The sequence below is a fragment of the Leuresthes tenuis genome, unplaced genomic scaffold (genome assembly GCF_036924035.1).
Source record: "Leuresthes tenuis unplaced genomic scaffold, fLeuTen1.0.hap1 SCAF_3, whole genome shotgun sequence".
Classification (NCBI taxonomy): domain Eukaryota; kingdom Metazoa; phylum Chordata; class Actinopteri; order Atheriniformes; family Atherinopsidae; genus Leuresthes; species Leuresthes tenuis.
In genome coordinates, this window is record NW_027325357.1 from 19,247,710 (window position 1) to 19,269,639 (window position 21,930).

Consider the following 21,930-nt stretch of genomic DNA (forward strand, 5'->3'; position numbering starts at 1 on the left):
ATGACATCAATCTGAGAGCAGTGGGATAGTGATCTCATTACCAACAGCCTGTTGCTGATTAAAACCTGCCGTCTGCACCCTCTGCCTTACCAGTTTCTTTTCTTCTCCCCCCTCGCAACTCTCCCCTGCTTCCTTGTACCCCCCGCCCCCGCCCCCCCCCCCCCCCCCCCCCCGCTTCCTCCACCCCTCAACTCCAGAGTCGCTCTGCTCTGCAGTTTCTCCACTGCTTGCTGCCAAAAAGGGCCCCATTTCAAGCTCTGCAGAAGGTTATATGCTCCCCCCTTTTTTCGTCCTCAGTTTTCTTTCATTCCTTTCTTCTTTGTTTTACGTCTGTAGACCAGTTAAGGTCATACCTCCAAAACGCTACCTGCAGGCCACATTAGATACCTTCACATGTCCTAATCTTCCTACTCCATCAGTATCTTTTATTAATCATCGACACTACGCTAGAAAGGAAATGTATTTTAATGTGCCTGAAGGCCTGTGTCAGCATCCAAATGTGCGGATGCTCAAATACATTAAGAAATACACAAATGATTTCTCACTCACTGAGACATTATACACTCCTCTGAGCACATTTCATTGACACAGAAACACAAACAGCACTAACCTCTCAACTTCCTAACTGGCACTGTTGCTGAGAAAAGTGGCTGTAACCCAAATGATTACAGCAGTGAACCAAGACTGGTCCATGTTGTGACTTCACTGTTTTGAAGAATACCATCATAAGTCTCACAGCCAGAAGCCTCACACTTGATTAGGATGATGATTTAAAGCAATTTTCCAATGCTGTGTTTGCATTACAAGACTAAATAACTGTGTTGCAGTCATTGTTCAGTAATATACTCAATGCACAGTCCCAAAGCTGGAAAAGTTTGGATGGTAGGATAAATGCAAATGCAAAAGAATAAGGAAACAGTAATTCTAAAGAATGTGTTTTTTTCCTCTCATCAACCATTTATTGCATTTCAGACCTGCAACATCTTACAAAAAGAAATATGAATAAAAAATTGGGCCTGTACATTTTTAGCAATTTGTCATTTTTGTTATTCCTTTTCACAACATGCTCTGGCATTTGTCCCATTATATATGAAACTCATGCAGTCAGGACTGCAAGCGGGCCAGTCCAGAACCCATAACCTCATCTTCCTCAGCCATGCCTTTGCAATGTGAGCAGAATGTGGTTGAGCGTTATCTCTTTGAAAACATATGGGACGGTTGTTGTTCAGACAGAGGAACAGTTGTCTGCCAGTCGGAAAATTAGTGAAAGTCAACCTCTTGTTAACATCAACAGTTAGAAAGAACTATGTATTCATTTGAAACATTATAGATATTTAGGTTTTACATGGTCCATTAAATTAGAAATAGAATAGAATAGAAATAGAAAAATACTTTATTCATCCCTCAGTGGGGGAAATTCAAATTAGTCGAGTAGTTAAAAAGATTATAAATATTTACAATGATCGCATACTAGACAACAACAACAATAATAATATAATAACAATGATAATAGTGAAATAAATGAATTTGAGAGGAACATGTCAGCAGTCACTATTAAAAAACCTTATGGCTGTGGGGACAAAGGACCTCCTGAACCCCTCAGTCCTGCAGTGCAGTGAGATGAGCCTCTCACTGCAGCTGCTCCTCTGACCTGCCAGGATGCTGTGGAGAGCTTCCTCCTCATCCGTTGCTCCACCACAGCACTGAGAGTGTCTAGTCTTCTACCTACAACAGAACTGACCTTTTTCATCAGTTTGTCCAGGCACCTACAGTTTTTGTATCTAGTGCAACTCCCCCAGCAGACAACAGCATATAACAGTGCACTCTCAATGATAGTGTGATAAAACAGGCATAACATATCAATCTAGACATTGAAGGACCTGAGCCGTCTCAGGAAGAAGAGACGGCTCTAGCCCCTCCTGTACACTGCTTCAATGTTGGCAGACCACTCCAGTTTATTATCCAGCACCATCCCCAGGTATTTTCAGGTGTGAACAGTATCTATCTCCCCTCCATCAATGCAGACTGACTGGTATGGAGTTTTAGATCTCCTGAAGTCCACCACCAGCTCTTTGGTTTTAGTAGTGTTCAGGAGCAAAAAGTTATTTTTGGTCCAGCCATAGAAGGACTCCACAAAGTCCCTGTACTCCTTCTCCTGTCCACCGCACACACATGCCACAACAGCCATATCATCAGAATACTTCTGCATGTGGCAGGACTCTGAGTTGTACCTAAAGTCTGGTGTGTACAGGGTGAAAAGAAAAGGAGCCAAAACAGTACCCTGTGGAGCCCCAGTACTGCATTCTAGTGTTCCAGAAACACATCTCCTCATCCTGACATACTGTGGTCTGGCAGTCAAATAGTCTATAATCCACGATGTCAGGGAGGGGGATACACCTATACCTAGAAGCTTGTCTTTCAGTATCGGAGGCTGTATGGTGTTGAAGGCACTGGAGAAGTCAAAGAACCTGATTCTCACATATGAACCAGGCACATCCAGATAAGCATATGCCCGATGCATTAAAGTAAAATTAAAGCAAATCACTGCACTTTTTATACGAAAACTTTCCACAACATTCATACTCTCTCTCTGGAGAAGTTTGTGAACCTTAAAACTATGGGATTCTGACTAATTTGGATCTACATTGACTGTTGTTATGCATATAGGCCTGAAAACGCCCTAAATGCCCGGGGCCTGAGATTCCACAAATCACAGCATTGGTTTCCAGTCCAGCTCCACGCAGTTTGGCTTTACAATTGCTTGACATTTTTGGGGGGTTTTGACGGTGTCTTTGTGGCGTCTTCACCATGACAAAACATTAACGTATATGGCTGTACATTTGCAGGGTTCCCACGGAGAATTGATTTTATGAAAGTAGTGTTACCTCTCATAAATATAGGGTGGAGCCAAAGAGCAAAAAAATTCCCCAGTATTACTTTAGGTTCAATGTAAACAGGGTGGTGGGGCGAGTTATGCAACAACCAAACCAAATGTCTGTCTTAAATGTTTAAATCAAAAGCATGCTATGTTAAATATAGATTGAATACACAGCTTGTCGTATCATTCTAAAGTAATTGCTCTCCATCGTATCTTGTGACCTATTAGAAGTGTGTGATAATTCTCACCACAGACACAGCAGCTGATGCTGGTGAAAATGAGCCTTTTGGCTAACTTATGCACACATACATTTTATTGGTTTATACGTTGATTAATGCACGCTGCTCTTTTTTTTTCAGAAGTAAATTCAAAGTCTAAATGAGCTAAAATGAATGGCAATGTTTTTTTGTAACAAGTTACCATTGGATCCTTAACTACCTTTATTCAAGTATATATTTACATGTCACTCAGACTTTGTAATGAATCATGACAAATGTATTTATTTATTTATTTTTTATTTCTTGACTACATTTACTTAAATTCACATTAAGATTAAGATTAAGATTAGATTTATTTGTCGTGCATACATGCATACACACGAATTTGTCCTCCGCTTTTAACCCATCCAGGTTGGCACCTGTTGACACACACATGCACATGCACAGGGTCACACACTCAGAGAGACAGATGCCATACACTGGAGCGGTGGGCAGCCATTCACAACACTTGGGGAGCATGGGGGTACGGTGCCTTGCTCAATAGTTTATTAAAACTGAACAATCAAACTGAGAGTAAAGAGTAAATGTAAGGCTAAACTGTTGCTGAGGTAGGCAACCTGCACTGCTGCTGTCTGTTGCTGGATGGCTCTTTAGTGGGTTGACTTGCCACAGAGGCTAGTCAGTCAGACAGTAGCAGACAGTTTTATCTCTGACATGAAGAGGCAGTTAACTCTGCCCCTCAAGGGCTGACTGGCCAGGTTTGATCTCATCACAGATCAACTGTAACTCCATTAAATGTTTCCTTACCAGAAAACCACTGGGTTGATTTGCTTAGGAAAATCCTGTAGGAGGAAAAGAGTCAACTTGAATACATTTAAAGCTGTTGAAACTGCAAGGAGAAAGGCCCTTTGTGCTTCTCAACCCAGGCAAGATGGAAAACAGCATAGTCATTTGCATTTTGGAGATTAAATAAAGTCAACTAACATTTATACCAGGCTTTGTGTAACTGTATGTGAAATATATTTCACCTATATTTGTAACACTTTGAATGCACATTTATGTGTAAAGAGTGTGTAAAGATGGACTCACAGGCTGCAACTTCATTATACATTTTAGTACATTGTAGCATTCTTGAATGTGTTTAATTTAGATCAGAGAATTCCCATCAGGCACATTTCGTCACAGAAAGGTATTTGATTGGCCTGATCCAGTGGTCTTTCACGTCTGCCGGCCTCAGTCCCAAAGTCAAGGCGCTGCAAACATGGAATGAAAGCCAGGGACTGATACCGATACCCCCAAAGGTGTGCAGCCCCTCGCACTGCTCTCATGTGAGTGTAAGTGTCAGCCTATCCTTGGAAGATGAGCAAAAGAGAAATGAATATAAGCAAACAGCCGCACACTTGTAATCCAACTAAAGAGTGTTGACTGACAGTATACGGTAGATGGAGTGAAGGTAGAAAGTCACTGTGAGACAAAGAAAGAGGAGGATGGGGTTGGGGGGGAGGTGGGCTGCAAGTTGAAACCTAAGCTCTCTGAACCCTGTTTTCCTTGCCTTGGGGCATTCTGTGGCTGGTAAAAATATGTGCTGTATATTTGAAGTGTTGGATCACGTGACAGAGGCAGGGTTTGTGAATCAAAGTACACAATGATTTCAAGAGGAACGAGAGAAAGAGAGAAAGAGGGTGTATGTTAGTGAGAGGGAGAGACGGGAAAAGGAGAGGGAGGCGGAATGCAACAGGCTGAGCTCTGTCGTCGCTCTGAGACGGACTTCTGACTGACAAACACAACTACTACTCTCCTTCTCAACTCGCTTCTCTGCTGACTCAACCCCAAACACCAGCAGCCCGTGTGCAGTTCACATTGTACCTTCGGTAAGTTTGCTTTTCGCTCCCGTTTTCCTCATAACTTCCCTCTGTTTGTGAGACAAGGAGACGGACAGAGGACATGTCAGAGCATGAGTAAGATGTGTTACCCATGTCCCTCTGCCTCTCTTTCTTATGTGCGTGTGTGTGTTTGTGAGACAGCATGAACCGGGAGATTGAGTTTCCTGAGGACAGCTTTAATTGAGAACAGAGATTTTGAAAGGGGCAGAAAGAACAACAGAAACAGCTAAGGAAGGGAATGAAAGCTGATCAGCACTCGCATGTGCTCTCAAGCCGCTGCGTGTGAGAGGATGAATACTTGTGGAGATGAGAGTTTGCCCTCATTTGTTTGCCCCACTGATGAGAGCACATCTAGGTGTTTGTTCCTGGCTTCACAAGCTTTGATTCACAGTTGTTGAAAGATCCCAATATTGTACAGAAGAAAAGGAAATCAGTTGAAATGGACGTTGAAATTCCAGAGATTTTTCAAGAATGACATTAGATACTGGAAGAATCCCCTAAACAACACGTGGCACACCATTTTCTACAATGGCAAACATCAGTTTTGGTCAGCCTCGTAACAATTTCAAATCATTTACCAGCAGCAGACGAAATGGCTGCTGTAGCCTGCAGGCTCTCCGCCAACAGACGGACTGTCAAAGTTGATGGATCACTCCATCAACATCACAAATGGCTGAGTCGGTCTAGTCTACCTGAGTGTGTACACACTCAGTCACTCAGCTCCCCTGAAGGTTATATAAACTGGTTCCCTTTCACACAATTACATAAGCCGGATGGAAACACTAAAATAGGCTATGTCAAATATCACAAGGCAATCTGCTGTGTGTCTGACCGCTGCTGCTGCTTTGCATTATGTGCGTGTGCTTGTAGAATATGTGTGTGAATAAACTTAATGACACCACCCCCGGCCCCACATCGAAACACAAGCTCTTTTTAGACAGGCTGAATCATTTCAAATAGCATCCTTTGTGCGGCGTGTGCTATATAAATACAAATGGGATGTTTGATTGATGATTGTGATTAAGATGGTATTTGCATGCTAAGTGCTTCCTCTCAGCTGATCTGAGCTTTCTGCATCCATCAACTAACACTACACTGATGACCGCTCACACCACGCCACTCAATGTTATGCTCGGCAACCCAAGGCCTCGCTACGAGCTATTCTAGCAAACTCTTGACAAATCACCAGATTAATTTTCCTTAATGTCAGGAGGAATGTTAATCAGCGTGTCCGAAAGGGACAGTGGACGTGTCTACAAGAAGAGCATAAACAAGTGGGTGTGAACAAAACATTGTACATTAGAGACCACACTGGATTTTCTGAATGTTACTTCCCCTTCTCTTCTCTGACATGCCTTTCACCACTTGGTCATTTTCTCTGTCGGCGAATGCCTGTCGAGCTACTCCATAGAGTAGACTCTGCGTTTCAAAACCTTCAGTATGCATCTGTTGTTGGTTAAGTCTTATTTTTTTTCTTTTGGCTTCATCACGCAGAGCATAAGCTACTGGAAAAGTTTGTGTGCGCTTGCATGGTCATGTGTTAGGGTGCATTGGGTATAACTTCTTTGACTGCACTGCATTCTCATCTTTGTTCTCTTCACTTTTGAAGAATGACAGCCCCTCAGGCTGAGAAGGATGTCTGGCTCTTCTCTTTCTTTCGTTCTGTCTTTCTTTCTTTCCCCCTGTCTCACTGACCTCTTTCTCCTTTATTTCCTCACTATCAGGAGAAAAAAAAAAGGAGAATTCTCCATCGTCTTTGCTGGTGCGTGTCAGCTGAGTTTAATTTTGTATGGGTTTGTTCTCTGGGTTGCTACATATAAATGGAGACTTAGAGATTCCATGACAAAGGCACGGCCGTTTGCAGCTTGTTTTTGAGAGCAGAGGACACAAATGTTTTCTTGTTCTGCAGAATTACATCGTGTCCATAGAGAGTTATTTTAGAGGGATTTGGTTAGAGCTCTGCACTGGTTGCGGTTCGGGTTGACGTTCCCCATTGGCTTCAGGGATTCAAAGTCACTTGTGACATTTATTGTTGCTTTCTCTGCATTTTTTTTTGTTAAATTAGTGGAAGAGTGTGTCTCAGTGAGTCTGTAGAGCTTCTCGGAGTTATCAATCATGGGCTGGAAACCACTCTTCATTGCTGGCTACAAGTCCTGTAAACACACTTCCAATGTGGAAGAACAGCGAGAAAGAAATTGAACATGCATGTGTGTGTCACTTTTGACTTTAATGGTAAATGAAAAGCTGCCTACCTAAGGCCTAAATAAGGCCTGACCCGGGCCCGAGCTGCTGAGCCTGGAGCTACGGGGGCTGACCTCAGCGCCGACCTAGAGACCCTCAGCAGCCCAGAGGGTAGCCTCCACATAATGACAACATTGTGTGTTGTATGAAACATTGCTATCACCAACATCATCTCATTCAACTCTGCTAACACAGAAGTCACTCATTGTTATTGCATATGTGTCAGACAGCTTAAATATGTGCAGTGTAAGAGACACTTTCTTTTGTGACACTTCTGATTAATGGATGAATAGTTTGGCAAAGAAATGCCAGATAATGTCACTTCTGAATGTTTTTCCACTTTGTTCTATCCCAATCTACTTCAGACTTCATATGTGTGCTGATGAAGACGTCCAGTTTGTAGTGTGAGCTCATTCTTTGATCAAAGCTCTGGTCTCATTTGTGGGATTAACACAGTCTCACACCATAATGCGCAATAGCTACAGTATGTTGGTCCACAGCACAAAACATTTCAGCCTCACTATGGCGACTCAGAAATTGTAAAGTCACAACACTTTCTTGCCAACTAAATCGTTATATGTCTACATTGGCCTTTCAGAATCGTAACTAATTTATGGTATGCCTTGAATTGCGTGAACTTGTTAAGCATAGTCAATAATGTTTAAAGTTTTCAAGGCTCCAAAAAATGACAAGCCTTCGTTTCTTCTTTGCAAAATGGAAATGCTATCACAAATGTGATACTGCCCAACTTTTAGATGTTCCAAAACCTTCATTAGGAGGTAGGAGGGATGGATGTGTGTCGTTACACCACGGACCAAGAGAATAAAGTGCTAATCTGACCCTGCATTGACCAGATTTGCCAAACAACTTCTGATTCTTCTAATTTCCTGTCACAGTTGGTTGGAGTCACATGGTTAGGCTTAAATATTTGTAAATACATGTACATACTCACATGTTTGCGTCACGTCGCTTGAGAGCCTCATTTTGCATGACAAAAGACAATGAAAGATGTTATTCCAGGCCATTATTATGACTCTACTACATTTTGGATTTGTAGACGAATATATTACACGCTTTCTTGTGAGACTGGGCTGGTGCAGTTTTCTCTTGTTCTGTGCAGTTCACATTGCTTTGTAGGCTGTTAAGTTTAATTTGTGATTCCCATTTGACAGACTCAGGTAAAGGCCACTGACTAAAGCCAGGACTGTACGTGCTTTTAATTATCGATACGCATTTATCATAGCTGCCTCGTGTATCCTGCATTTGTTTGGAGCGTTGTTTGCGCATGTCTTCAGAAATGAATGCTGCACATTTGCAAGCTGCAATATGTATGGCCATAAGGTGCAGTGTAGGGCCAAATATGACCAGATGCAAGGTCATAGAGTTGGCAAGGTTGGTAAAATAGAGGGAAATTATGAAGACAAGCTTGTAGGGACAATCCCCAATTAGATTCTTTTTTATGTATCTTTGCCTCTGCACAGTATTTGTCAAAATAGCTGTTGAGAGATCACTACCATTTTGGAAACATATCACTACCATTTTGGAAACATCTGTGCACAGAGGCAACTGTTGGAGAAACAAAGTGGGGACGGTGCCAATGACATGTTTAATTTCTGCAGTCTGAGTTATCTGGTGTGCCTCGTGAAATCCTCGGGTAATGGGCACAGTACACAGGCAAGTATGTGAACAATTACACCCACAACGGAGCAAGTTGCTTCATGAATGTGCAATTAAAAAGCAAGCATATTCCTGGCCTAAGACATTTTATTTTGCTGGTGCCGGCATGTCTCTGACAGCAGCAACTGCACTTGTGTCATCACAATGTCCAGAAATGAAAAATGATATATTTACATATATATTTATATCGTTACTTTTATTTTACACCATATTTTACAATACAGATGTATTCAAGTAGTCATCAAACAGGAAAAGACACCAACAAAACAAATAGTTTCTTGGATGCAGTGACTTTCTGGTCCTGAAAGACTCAAGTTGCTTTGGTAGCTTTGTATTTTTAGCTTCTTTACCATAGAGTGAGTTAATTTATTTGATCAAAATGTGAAGTTGTCCTCCTCAAAGTTCTATGAAACCTCTACAAGCCAAGCAAAGCAGTTTACATTCTGTCTCCTGGAAAGAATTTCTATAAGATGAATAACTGACAATCATTTCATCAACAGATTTCTGAAGAATAATACATATATCAAGTAGTGTTTTGAGGCTTGTCATATACATCATTGTGTACATTCTTGACAAAGCTAACAGCATAATTGCGTCCATAAATTGAAAATATGTGTGCACCACAGCCAGAAGCATTTTGTGGCTGTACGATGGTTGTCAGTTACTGATGGTTTATGGCCAAGTAGTGTTTTTGCTTCTCAAAAAAATTTTTTACATGTCAGCTTGACATGACATATAGTAACGGTCATTTGTTGGAAAATCTAATTATGTTGTTTGTGGGTGATGGTGTCTGTATTTTTTTCTCCTCGTTAATGGTATTTGTGTGTCAGTATGTGCATTTTCCCTTCAGACTGTTCAGAACAGCTCATCTCTGGCTGCATTCTCTCAAAAAAATAAGATTTGACTGTGGCTTTTGGTTTACAGGTAAATGTCCCTGCTGAAGTCATGTTTTTATTTTTAATGCAGCTGACTACTTTTGAAGGGTGTTTTCCACTCGGAAAACACCAAAACCACGCACATTCTTCGTTCCTTTTTCTATCGCCAAACACATAACTCTACTCTAGCCTTTTAACACATCTTTGATGTTCAAGTTAAGAGAATCTGAGTACATAAAATACTGAGTGTTTGCACACACTGACAACAGCAAAAAGGTTTCAGAAAAGAGAGGCTCATGTTCACAAAAGAACCATAAAAAGATTATCAAATGAGCACGCACACAAAATGAGAAGGCCTGTAGCATTTTGCCACTGAATGCCCGCCTATTTTCCAGTTAACATACATCACCCTTGATAGAAATATTACTCAATAGTTGGAGGGAGAAAGCACAACTCTGTAGATTATATTTACAGAAGGGAGAAAAAAATCCAGAAAAATAAAAATACAGAGTGAAGAAGCAGACATTTTGGTTTTTGTTGCTTGTTCTTGACCCCCAAAAAAATAAATCAATCAAAGGGCGTTTTTGACATTTGTGTTTGACAGACTGTGTTTTTTCTAACTGGGGTGAAAACAAGTCAACATTATAAAACAAAATAGATCATTGAGCAATCTGTCAGATGTGCCAACTCCAAGGACTCATCAAGCTAACAAAAACATCATAATATCACTGGTGTGGGGCAGAGCAATCACAGCGTTACAGTAGCTGAAAGACTTCCAAATGTGAGTTCTGTTTCACCTCTGTGCCCTACGCCTGGCCTCGACGGTTAAACTGTTGGTTGTAGATGTTTAGATTCCCCTTCTTTTCCCAGGTCTGTATGACAAATGTGTGACATACTTACCAACCACCTTCTAAACAGAGTGGACTCAACATTACAGTATAAAATGATACAAGCCTATTTCAAATAAATCATCCTTGCGAAGAGAAATTTAGTGATTTTGCCCCCAAAAAAAAAAAAAAAAAAAAGATTAAAACAAAAATAAGATTGTAGTGTTGATGATCCGGAACCCTGCAAGGATTCAGAAAAGCTAGCTTTTATTACAAAGCTGTACATATGACAGTAATGAAAGATGACAGGACATAAATTCTGACGTTATTTCTCATTTAAGTTAAGCAATGAGCCGGGTTATGTAATCATCATACATGATTCAGTATGCATTTGGTTCTGCCTTGGTTTTCACAGCAGTTTTTATGCAGTTGCTTGGCTGAATATCAGAGGTTTAGAGCTATGTTATTGATTATATTTTGCCTTACGGGTAAATCATGTCACTGAATGACACTGACTAAAGATTAAATATACTGTTTATATTGAGAGTAGGTGATAAATTCTGACCCGTGAGTTTCTAAACTTAACTTATATATTTTCTTACTAACTTTTCCTTGATAAGTATCTTCCTCAGTTTAGGTCTTCAAAGGATGGGTTTTTACAATGTATTCATCTGTTATGGAGCAGTATGAGTTCTGTTAAGCTTGACCTATGCATTATGGTCAGTATTCACAAACACTCAATCTGAGTAACAACCAAAAAAACACTTTATTTTGCATCTCGCTCATTTCTCAACCCTTAAAGTGGCCTCATTGCACTGTAAAGCTGAGGATTAACTTTAATTCTCTGGTCATCTAGTTCCCTGAAAATGCTGCAACACTGTGTCCACGACACCACACAGACATAAATTCTTTGTTCAATATGCAAAAGAGGAAATTGAAAAAGAACGGGTCTAAGAGTTAAACAAATTTACAGCAGCTATGACTAATGTTCTGCGAAATCCTCATGTATAAAATACATAAAAGCTGAAATAGGAATTTGTCTTGCCACAGCAGGAGGAATTGATTGTGCAATAAATCATACAGCCAACCAGTCAAGAAACATTGTGTGGAAACATTTGTCTGAGCTATTGTTGAAATCCAGGCTCGTTATATATGTCCGCGCCAGAGTAAATGTTTGTAAGTGTGTCTCTTTTCTGTTTATCTCTGTTTTTGGGGATCTGTATCACCCCACGGAACAGTTTGTCAAAAACTGTCACCAGGGATGAGAAGTCTTGAAAACACAGGTAACAGTTTTTGTGTGGACTGAGGGGCTTGTGTTGGTAGGTGCTTTCTGTCACTTACGGTTGGTAAACGTATGCTTCCACCTCAGATCAATGCAGAGCCGACATACAACCTGAAGTCGACCTCCTCAAAGCAGACATAATTGTGATTGGTCCGTTTAGAACGCTTGTAACATGATATTTAAGGTATATATACATAATGACCTGGTGAAACACAAATTAAAAAAACAAAATGCTGTAGTTGCATGAAGGTATCTGAGAATATTCTCTGTTTTCCACTCCTTAATTATAACTTATTTAAAAGTAGGATGGTAAAGATGTTTTTTTTTCTCAATTTGTTGTTTTTCTTGCTCTTGCTGTGGCATTTTTTTTTATTGTGGCAGCATTATTGAGCATTTAGTGCCTAAATTGTATCGTTAATGGAACCACAAGTGTGTCTGTATAGTTACAATCAGAGTTCACACAAAGACTCACAAACCCTGCTTTCACTCAGTTTAAATTTGAATGATAATCACAACATCCAGGTGTCGTCATGAGGTTGCAATCATGTGAGTTCGGACAAACCTCATAAAATCATAGAATAGAGACAAGATAGCTGAATCAGAAAGCTGTGGAAATTTTTCTTTTGCCCAAGGATTTTAGTATGAAAGCAAAAAAAGGCCACATATTTACACATGAATGCTGCTCCTCACATTTTGCAAGAGACCTGGCAGGTCTGACTCTTCCTGCATGCCCCTCGCATGCCCATACATGATTTGTGCAAGTAAAGCATTTAATTTGATTGGTTAATCCTAATGAAGACAGAAAAACCACGTTACAAATTAGGTGGGGGTGGGCTGCTAGAAAAAAAGGCTAAATAATACACATTGTTTCCACAAAGAATTAACCTGCTCAGTATGAACAGATTCTCTAAAATAACTTTTTTCTTTGTTTCTTTCTTAGTTTCTTTCTGTGTGTGTTCATGACTTTAACCTCAAGCTGATTCGTGTTGAAAAAAGTTGTTTAAAAAAGGAGTTGCATTTGCACCCAGACTAACTTTACCCAGATAGTGCTCCAGACCTTAAAACTGCTTCTCAGAAGGCTGTTTTTGAATGTCAACAGTTTACAGCTGAATTAACTAAATTTATGCTTTGACTGTGGTTGCAGCTATGCATGTTTGATGGAAGTATTGCAAAAACAAGTTCATATAATACTGTCTAAAGTGACTTGCTGGAAAAGAAAAAGAGATGGAAACCCCCATCATTTTTACACCAAATCTGTTTTTAATCCCCAAAGTCTGGGAAAAGGAACATCAGTTCCTCTGTGTGTGTGAGTGCGTGTGTGTGCGTGTGTGTGTGTGTATGTGTGCATGTCAGCGGGACCGGGACCAGGTGACCCAGTTTGACCTGACCTAGCCAGGTCTCATAAAAGCAGCATTGAGGCCTGGAGGCCCAGAGCCACAGCACTGCTTTTGTAGCCCTACCCAAGGTGTATTCCCCTTGAGGGAGGATGATGGGTGGGGGTGTTACTTATTAGAGAAACAGAAACCATTCCCCTGCACGGGCACACTTTATTTCATCATTTATTAGTAGAAATAAAGTTGTTTCTGTATTTTTATGTATGTTTTCTACAACCGCCCTGGCCTCTCTGCCCCCCCTCCTCTCATGCTGTTTAACCACAGTCCACTCTTTCTCTTATTAATTTATTTTCCAGCATGGCTCCAATTAATAGAGCTCTGCTCACTTCTTACACATGGATTGCCAGATGTTTGAAACTCCCTACTCTCTCTTTCTTTTCCTTTCATTCCCTCTATCTTTTCCTTCTTTTTTCTCGGCTCTCAGCACTTTATTTTTTCTTCATCCCAATCATTTTATACATCTGGCTTTCATACTACTGATTTCACTCTTTGAATTTGATTGGTTAAACAGTCCTTTTAAAGCTGTTGCATCTGTGGTAGGATCCTCTGTCCTATATTTACTACTCCATTCTTCAAGGTCAATTGCCGCTGTCAATGGTGCTTCAGAGTGTGTGAGCGTTGTGTGTTTTCCACTGATTGCTTGCCCATGAACATGATTAAAGTCACAGAACATCTGTGTACGTTCACTGCTTCTGCTTACATGTCCAATCTTGTATATTTCTGCATTCTGCTTCTAGACAGGCATGTGTATGCATATGATTTTCAAAATAGGGCCATTCCAAGCCATGTATGTAGCCGCTTTTTGAATAACCTCATACTCATCCAACCTGTGTTTGACATTCTTTTTTTGTCAAACACTAAAGGTCTTTGTGAAAACAGTTGCAGGGACTCTCCCCAACAGGCCCTCGCTTTGGAGGAAAACCACAGCAGAGCCAAGCAGTTACAGAAAATATGTAAAAATGGGAAATATGACTTTTAAAAACAACACTCACAGAGCTGACTTTGTGGCTTTGTGTGTGAATGTGTACTATGTGCTGTATGAGCATTTATGTGTGGGAAGAAAGGACATGGAAGGATTTTGCTTTAATAATAGCAGCAGAGATGCCTGACAGTAGATTAGTGGAAAATTTCTGTCCACTCCGCTTCTCAATGAGGACTATGAAAATATCTCATTATTGAGCTTCTATTCATCACCACAATTGAGAACGACAGTGGAAATATGCTTTTTGCTCTATTATGTCTATATTTCTGACAACTAAATAGTGCAGAAGGATTGGGCAACCTCTGACTTGTATTTTGCGGCCAAGCACAGAATCATCTGTTGTCTGTAATATAGACACAACTCCAGAAAAGTTGGACATATCAGACATATCAGATGCTGAAAGTGAGATGTTTCATGATTTCATTAAAAAAAATATTATCTTGTATTTGATGGCAACAGCTTATCTTAAAAAAAAAGTGTGGGAAAGAGCCATGTTTACCAAGATGTTGCATCATCTCTTCTTTTAAAAACAGTCAGTAAACATCTTGGAGCTGAAGAGGCCAGTTGCTGGACGTTTGAGAGAGGAATGCTGTCTCATTCTTGGCTGATAGAGGATTCTAGCTGCTCAACAGACCTGGGTCTTCTTTGTTGTACTTCGTGCTTCATGATGCTTCAATTGGTGCAAGGTCTGGATTCCAGACAAGCCAGTCCAGCATCCGGATTCTGGTATTTACTAAGCCTGTAATAGATGCAGTATGAGGTTTAGCAATATGTTGCTGGAACTTGCAAGGCACTTCCCTGGAAAAAGATGTCACCTTTTCAGTGTCGATGGTGTTATTCCATATGTTGCCCATTCCATATGCAGTAATGCACCCCCATACCATCAGAGGCAGGAATTTGATCTGAACACAACTAGCTGGATGCTGGATCCCTCGCCTCTTTAGTGCAGATTACGTGACATCCATGGCTTCCAAAAAGTGTTTCAGTTTTCAGTTAATCTGTTCAAAAACAGTCTTCCTCTTTGCCTCAGTTCACTTTAATGAGCTTAGGCCCACAGAAGACTGCAGCACTTCTGGCTCTTTTTCACTTACGGCTTCTTCTTCATTTGTGGATGGCACGGTGAACTACGTTCTCAGATGATGATTTCTGAGCCCAAGTAGAGGTTTCCATGTCAGACTCATGCCTGTTTTTAATGCAGTGCTGCCTGAGAGCCCCGAAGGTCACAGGCATCCAGTACTGATTTCAGCTGTGTCCTTGTCTCTTTGAGATGTCTTCAGATTTTCAGAAACATTTGATGACATTATTAACTGCAGATGACAGAATATTCAAAGTTTTCAGGATTTTGTATTGAGTACCATTAGTCTGAAACTGCTCTGTAATATGGAGAAAGATTTTTTCGGTAAATTACTGAACCTCTGTCCATATTTACTTCTTCAGCATGTTCTGTCATGTTACTGACCTATTGCCAATTAACCTGATTAGTTGTAACATTTTCCTCCAGCTGTTTAGTTTTTGTACCACTTATCCAGCCTTTTGTTGCCTCTGTCCCAACTTTATCGAGACATTTAGCTACCATCAAATTCAAGATGAGCAACTAATTTTCATTATGTGATAAGCTTTCCATATTTTACTGTGAAAAAGATATTTGTTTTTGCAAATTTGCATTGTTTTTATAATATTTTATCCAGCATTTCAACCTTTATGCAGTTAGGTTTGTTGAATTAATCAAGAGTATTTACTGAAGTAATGTACTTAAGTACAGAACTGAGGTATTTGTGCACAAGTCCTTTCTTGCATGCCATTTTCTACTCATTCCACTCCCTTTTTGGATTTCCACAATTTAGGAGGTGAAGTAGTCATTTTTCAGTACAAAAGTAGGCGTTTCAATTCTCAACTTTTCCAGTTCACATGTTGAAGGATCCTTGAGTAAGATATTGAACCCCACGTTGACCCCCAAAGTGCTTCTCACTTGTAAGTCACTTTGGATAAAACATCCGCAAAATTATTGCATCATATACAGTAAATCTATTTTGGATGGAGATATCATGAATTTCCTTCATTATATGACAGCCAGTATTTACAATATAAATGACTTTTTGTGTTGAATCCTCAGAAAATTTGAATTTCAATGCTTTTATTACAATCAGTTTATAGTGAGAGACACTGCTGCTCGCCTCTCTGCCACAGTAGTCAGAAGGGACAAACCTAAGTGCTTTTCCATTGCATGGTATGATCGGCTCAATTGTACTCTTACCTTTAGTTTTCCATTGTTGGTCTTGCACCAGATGCTTTTTTTTATTCGTAACTCTGCTGAGGTTCCAAGCGAGCAGAGCCAGTATGTAATGGAAAACAGAAATCTCTATAAAAAAAGAATTAAAAAATACAGTTTTATTGAAATGAAGACAGAGGTTGTTATCAAGTCAGATTGATGACCTTCACCAGTAATGATTGTCAATCAGGTCTTGATGAAATGTTCACAGGAGTTGAAGTTTTGTTGACTGCTCAGCTGGTTGGAGTCTTTTCCCAGGTTATGTTGAATACTTGCAACATTAAACAGCAAGAGGATTCATCTTTGCTAATTTTGGATGTGGCACAATAGCGGCAGCCTGAGTAATTATTCCGAACTGGTAATTATTTCCAACTCAAAGGCAGGATTAGTGGAAGAGTAGTAATTGACATCATTGACTTCATTCCAGGTGAGCTGTCAGATTAAGTGTATTTTTTTTTTAACAAGGAGCTTAATCATCTGTTACATAGCAGCTGTTCTCGGTTTGAGTCCAGGGCTCCATCAAAATCGTCAGATTAATCCTGTTTTACAGTTTAATAGAGCCAAAAAATGTGGTTGTTTCACTCTGAACAAATGCATAAATAAGAGACCTTGACAGCGGTTAGCTTTTGAAAAACAAATTACGTATGCATCCTCTTTTTATATTCAGCAGATTTCAGCATGTGTATTCAGAGTATTACTCATAGTAGTTGAGTGTTGGACATTTGTAAACTCTTATTTCTCTCATGCTGCCTCTTACCCACCCCGGGTGTTTGATTCCCATGCTGAAGCAATCCCCAAAACAACAAGACATTCTTTGGCTGAGCTGTATTTACCACAGCTCCACCACAGAGAGTTTAACTCCACCCACTCGTGAATTCTCTGAAGGGGGTGGGAGCCATCGAGAAAAATGAAGGAAGTGCTGCACATTTAGATTTTAAAAATGTCATTTTCTGAGAAAAAAAAACCGAGTTGAGAGCAGTCGGTAAAGTCAAAATGGTGTTGTGTGTGTGTCTGTTCACATAAAGGGTTAAAACTGCCCATGTCGTGGATGGCTGTTTGCGGGTAGGCTGGCTACAGTCAGGCTGGCAGAAGGAACAGAGAAACCCTTTATAATACACTTCTGCTGATTGAAATCATATGGTGTTGCCTGAAATTATTGCAGTACTTGGAAGACAGACAAAAGGAGAAGGGCGGTGATGCACTCCTCTGATTCTGCACTGTCAATTGTTTTCTCAACACTTTTTCTTTATGTTCTTATCTGTTTGGGTTTTTATTTTTTTTGTATTTGGAGATTGGATTTTAGATATTTCAACTCAAGAAAGTTCCCCGTTTTAGCAGGATTTTCTTTTCTTTCTTTTTCCTTTTTGTAAATGACAAAACGTAACATGCGTTCTCACTGCCTTCAAGGTAATAACTACTGTTAGATTTCAGGATCTAACCCTTTCCATCTTTTTTTCTCTCTCTTTTTCCAGAGTGTGGACCTGGACAGGACATATCTTCTGGCCTCCCTCTAGGTTTCTCTCCCTCATCAGCATCCCTTTTATCTCTCTGTGGCAGGCCTGGATAGTTGCTGGATGGCAGAAGCTTATTTCAAGCTCACCTTAGGCCCCTGACAAAGAAGAAGAAGGAGGAAAAAGATAATCAGAGATAAAAGTCACCTGAATTACCAACTGCACTTTTCATGATGGCAACAAACAGAGAGCACCAAGTGCGACACATGACGGGATTCCCGCGTGCCATGTACCCCTTCACCTTTAACTCAATGCGGAGCCACTCCCCCTTTGACCTGCTGGCCAGTAGCCATCTTTTCGGCCGGTTTGGAGCAGACCTTCCCAAAGAGATGGCTGCATTGTGTGAGTAATCAATCTTCGGCACAACACACGAAGATTTGTGTTATTTGTGAAAAATTATTTTCAGTTTGGGTCCAATTCATTGAATCATAGTTTTTTTCTTTTTCTTTCCAAATAACTACTGATGTTTCTCTCTTAAACTCAAAGTTTTGTAATACAATCATCTTAGATCAAAGTTTAAACTATTCAGTTCAGTTGGTTTATATAGTGCCAAACGACAACAAATATCATCTCGAGGCACTGAACTAGAATGAGGTACAGTCGGAAGGCAAGAAATCCTAATCCTACACCCCTGCACATGACAAGATAGTGTGTCAAATGTCTGTCCCCTGACCTCCGTGTGGTGTAAAACAGAGGAGACTCCGAGTCCTCAGGGCCAATTTGAGGTTATAATTAGGCTTTAAATCATGCACTAAGGAAGAGAAGAGAAGAGAAGAGAAGAGAAGAGAAGAGAAGAGAAGAGAAGAGAAGAGAAGAGAAGAGAAGAGAAGAGAAGAGAAGAGAAGAGAAGAGAAGAGAAGAGAAGAGAAGAGAAGAGAAGAGAAGAGAAGAGAAGAGAAGAGAAGAGAAGAGAAGAGAAGAGAAGAGAAGAGAAGAGAAGGTTTTTTCTATGTGGTAAACCAGGCAGATGTTGGAGAAGGCAGGAAAAGCAGAGAACATAATCCGATCCCTGTTTATAATTTGCTTTATTGCTTCATTGTATCAAATATTTTTTCTTTAAAGCAGGAATGTCCTCAACAAAGGATGTAAGCTTCGGAAGTTGTCAGTTTTTCATTTCATTTCATCACATAAAGTACCCTTTTTGTGTCACAGGGGGTGCTATTGCACTTCACATTAGCATACACTCATGAACTATAGTTACTCACTTCAAGATGTCAAGGGACCTGACTTCCTCTATTATAGTGTTTCTTTTAAAAAGAGCTTATTTCTTTTAATGGCTCTTCTTTTTATCCCAACTTTCTCATTGGTCTTTTTTAGGGCCGCAAATACTAAATCTGATAGGATACGTTTTCTTGTATTCAAGGTGTTGCAGAGATTTGAAACTAAGCTGCTTTTTAGTGCAACACGTCTTTAAAAAAATATTGACATAGCATTGTTGATGATGGATGTGCAACACTTTCATCATACAAACAAAGGAGGCATTTTGTTTTTGCAATGTTATACTGAAATCAGTATAATTCTTTTCTCACCATCTACGAGAGTAATTTCTGATGTTTTTAGATTTTAGAGTTCTTTAACTATATGGAGTACCTTTGACTGCAATGAAAGCTTCAGGTCTGAATGGGAATGACTCTGTTTAATCTCAACTAGTATAAGGAGCATCAGTGTACAACCACTTTCAGGTCTCTGGAGATACTTTGGCTGAGTCTTTCCAAGACTTTTTCAGATTTTTCATGAAACCATCTCTGTGTTTTCTATAATTCTATAATTGTCTATGATAATGATTCTCTGAAGCTAGTTTTTTGACTGGATCGCAGACATCAACACCACAGAGCAGGACAGAGATTAAGCTTCCAGCTGTCTTCTCAACAAGTGAAAAAAAAATTAGTACACACACCCAGATGTTGTGCTCCCACTGATGCTGAGCTGATGTAGAGTCGATTAAAACCCACGTCTACTGCAGTCATCTGATGCGGGACTAAATGCCGACCAAACATTTTCACATTTCACTCAAGAATCAGATGTTACCGGGTGTTAGAGGTTTTGGCTCCTGTGGTTTCCCCACAGAATGATGCTGCCATCATCGTGTTTGACTGTAGGGATGGTATTAAGGAGCCAGTATTCAGTTTGGACATTATGGCACATTTATAGTGACTGATGGCTTGTTGTTTACCTGTCACAACAATGTCTGTTACCCCCTAGTATTCAGTTTTGTTGGACAGTCAGATCTAGGAAGACAGTTGAGTATCCATTTCAGAATGATTAAGGCCACTGTTTACCTGTGACGTAGTCCTGCATCACAGGCAAGCAGACTCAACCGCATGGCTTGGTTGTTTCCTCTGGATAAAACATCAACTGTGCAACCTTATTTGGTGTGTTCCTAAATTTTAGGTCCAAGTAATTAAATTAGGACTCCATTTGAGTTGAAGAGCCATCTCAGGTAGCTACTGATAAAAAGAAGTTGAATACACTACTCATCAGTTGGAATTGTTATAGGAGAGGGTCTGAATACTCGTGGAAGTTCAATAATTTGGTCTTTTATTTTTCATAAATACACAAAATCCTCCATCCATATATAGGTGTGAAAATATTAAATTAGCAAAACTTGAGAGAGTGTGAAAACTTTATGTTGACACTGGTGTTTTGAATGCCAGTTCAGGTTAATAAAGCTCGAATAAATCTCTAATAAAGTAAAAAAAACTAACTTGTATTCGTGGTTTGACTCCAATATTTTACACACAGACACATTACAGAGCCTTTTTAAGATTTAGAAATACCTGCCAAACACTCGTGTCCGTCAGTGTGAGTCGGTACGTGTGTCCAACTGTGGTAACTGTGTCCAGTTATTTTCTGTAGTCTCCACATCTCCAAAAAAGGGGACTCTGCAGGCTAGCAGCATTCAGTGTGTGATTACATCTTTTAGATGTAAAAGATCTTTTACATCCAAATGCCCCTGGGACTTATTCAGATACTCAGACAGATAGAAAGATATGACAGACAGCATTAAGTCATTCAAGTAGATGATAATAGCGTCACTTGGGGCTAAGAGACTGTCAGGTATGGACGTTTCATTTGTTGCTTAACAGAAAGAAAAGAAGAAATAAGATTTAGAACATGGATGGCAAACAATAAACACAATGTAGAATCAAATGTACGATTCACACATTTGCTGACTTACAGAGGTGTGACAACAGATCAGGTCAAGGATTGTATTTTTAATGTCTTAATTTTAGTTAAGTGGTGGGGGCAGAATCATATTGTCTTTCTGTGAGTTGAGGGGTCAGCGCCTTGATTTAGCAAATAATTTCCCAGTTGCTTTCATACATTCACTCTTGCAAACTGCCTTCCTTTAGAGGGAGATTTCAGGTCTGATGTACTTCTGCCTACACCATCCGCTGTGGAGGCCACATGTTTAGTCAAACCCGTAACCACACACAAATTCGATGTCTTTGTGTACTGACCAGAGCTTCAGTATCACTGCAGTAAGACGAGAACCTCTGCACATCCAAACACAATTAGTTCCACTCTTATTCTTTTGTATCTGTTTAGAATTCCATAGCCGTTGTAAAGCTCATGTTAGTATGATAGTAGTCTTTTTCTCATTTTCACTAGTTCGTTCATCATGATGTGGGGAAGGTGTTGACCCAAAAATAGCCGCGCTGTCTCTGTAAGCTTCTCACGGGTGATGACAGTTTGTTGTGACTCAGTACACAGGGGTCTTTCTGTTTTCAGAAGGGAGGACTTGCCTCTTATAAGCTTCAATGAATCACTAATCTCATTAGTGCAGTGCGAACCAAGGCGTACACAACTACAATAAACTTATAGTAACTTATTCTCAGTTAGAGTGTAAGTCTGGACTTTGTTGCCTAATGAGATGTAATCCAAAACATCCC

General features: G+C 40.1%; 1 protein-coding gene across 1 annotated transcript in view; it reads left to right on the forward strand.

Annotated features, from left to right (window-relative positions):
• The first annotated feature begins 4,784 nt into the window (after positions 1–4,784).
• The window catches only part of rargb (retinoic acid receptor, gamma b), a 37,213-nt gene continuing 20,067 nt past the window's right edge, over positions 4,785–21,930 (forward strand). Inside the window, exons 1-2 of the mRNA XM_072382339.1 lie at positions 4,785–4,967; positions 17,999–18,379. Coding sequence (XP_072238440.1) covers positions 18,208–18,379 — 172 coding nt within the window. The 5' untranslated portion in view covers positions 4,785–4,967; positions 17,999–18,207. The remainder of the gene's footprint in view (positions 4,968–17,998; positions 18,380–21,930) is intronic.